Source organism: Gavialis gangeticus, unplaced genomic scaffold, assembly GCF_001723915.1.
Source record: "Gavialis gangeticus isolate Ggan-Ray unplaced genomic scaffold, GavGan_comp1, whole genome shotgun sequence".
NCBI lineage: Eukaryota > Metazoa > Chordata > Crocodylia > Gavialidae > Gavialis > Gavialis gangeticus.
Genome location: NW_017729019.1, coordinates 1,960,134 through 1,962,193, shown reverse-complemented (window position 1 = coordinate 1,962,193; position 2,060 = coordinate 1,960,134). Strand labels below are relative to the sequence as shown.

General features: G+C 41.8%; 1 protein-coding gene across 1 annotated transcript in view; it reads right to left on the bottom strand.

Annotated features, from left to right (window-relative positions):
• The window catches only part of PKP1 (plakophilin 1), a 91,940-nt gene that overhangs the window by 28,708 nt on the left and 61,172 nt on the right, over nucleotides 1-2,060 (bottom strand). The window contains exon 4 of the mRNA XM_019513801.1: nucleotides 1,508-1,652. Coding sequence (XP_019369346.1) covers nucleotides 1,508-1,652 — 145 coding nt within the window. The remainder of the gene's footprint in view (nucleotides 1-1,507; nucleotides 1,653-2,060) is intronic.

The following is a 2,060-nucleotide window of genomic DNA, read 5'->3' as shown; positions in this document are numbered from 1 at the left end:
CTCAGCTTCAAAAGACTTTTGGTTCAGGGACTCAGTGGGCCTGCCTACATAAGACATTTACTCTGGACCTGCCTAATTACCTATCTAGTAAATGTCTCAGTGGGCACTTCTACACAAGATCCTTCATGTGCAGAAGATTAATTCTACTGCACATTAGTATGGCTGGCAAAAATTGTGCTAAAGCACTAATGCATGGTAGATATAGTCTAATGCTCATTAATGTCATGTAAAAAGCGTTCATCTGCACTAATGATCAGTAGTGCCAATTATGGCACATTCAGTACCTGTTATTACTGAATTGTGTCCTGGTAGTCTTATGTAGAGTTTAGATTATGGTTTATATGGGATGGTTTGGATAGGGATGATCTTGCCTCAGGTAGGGGGTTGGACTAGATGTGACCTCCTGAGGTCCCTTCAACCCTAATTTTCTTTGATTCTATGATTCTAAGACCAAGGGCTCCTAGTAGAAGGTTATGTGTAAAGTGAGGATGTCAACAATAACTGCAGATCTAATTCTAAGGAAATGTAGAAGGAGCCTAGATTAATGTATGGTAATACCCATACTGATAAAGCTGGAAAAAAGTGAAAGTTATGTGAACTTAGATTCTTGGTAGATTCACCGAGACTTAGACTCAGCTCTGAATCTGTTGGGTAATCAGAGATCTTGCCTGTCCCATTACAGGATCACTGTGTGGGTAGGTACTAGCATAACCAACTACTGGCTGGGGAAAAAGGCTCAAAACTTGCTGACAAAAGAAAATGAATCAGAGGTCTTTGGGAGAGGCAGATTCTATGGAAGTGTCTGCTCAGCAGCTGCAGAGATTGTGTCTGCCCTGCAGACAGAGGTGTACCTGCAGCCAAGGATGGCCTGCCCACCCTAACTTTATTCTAGCTAATTTGAGTGTAATCACACTGAAGTCACAACAATACAGACTTCACGGCAAAACATCTCCCAGATGCTAGCCAATGTTAACCTCATCTGATCTGACAAACCTGAATTTCAGAACACCATACAACACAGCCAATGGCTGAAAGCAATGCTGTCATGTTGGCTTGCATGACATTCATGTGAACATGTGGTCCTATTCATGTGAACTTGTAAGTTCCAGAAATTAGCTAAGTATCATCATGGGAACGTTAAATAAGATTTAACTCAATGCATTCTTGTATTTTCAAAGGGTCACATAAGGTTTAATAAAAAATGTGCGACGAAAATGTTGCAGCTCTATGAAGATGTAAAGGGTAACATCCCAACCATGTTGTCCTCATTTTTAGGTCCAAACTCTTTTAAATGGCCACTAATTTTTACTCCCTTGTTATTTGCAAGCTTCACATAATGAATCGTTTCAGAACTGCTGAGTACATACGCCTCCTGTTCAAACCAAAGGGAATGAAAGTAGTGGTGAATATCAACCCCAAGGTAGCTCAGGCAGACCTTCTAAAAATGAAGGCTCCTCAAAATCACAGCCAGCTAATGACTAAGTGGCAGCAAATTAAACCATTTTACCTCTTGCTTGGCAGATTCATCCTGGAAGCAGGTGTGCTGGAGGTAGTAAGCACCCATGGCTTGATGTTTCTCATCTGAGGAGCACAGGAACTGTATAGCTTTCTGGATGGTCATGGTACCATAGTCTGGCTCATCACTGCATATTCTGAAAGAAAGAAGGGACAGGAACTTATCAGTCAGTGGCAAATGCAACGTAGTTCAGAGGCTACTTAATTCTTTGCACAATGCCATCAAACTCATGCATGCAACATCACCTCTGGTGACCAATATTTGCCAAGACAAAGTTCTTACTTGGATATGACTGTTTAAACAGAGCTAAAAGTTTAGCAAGAAAAGTTATAAAGTAGCTACCATGAATTCATGAACATGGAACCAGAAGTAGGATGTCAAGTCCTTCTCTGGACCTGAGCCAAAGCCTGATTCCAGTTGACCCTGCTGTAAATGAATACCGGGTCGTTTGGTCCGGGAGGCAAAGGCAGCTAGCCACATCACTATCCTGTGTACTGCTGACTATGGAAATTGGGCAGCCCAGTGGGCTGCTAAATTTGGGAAT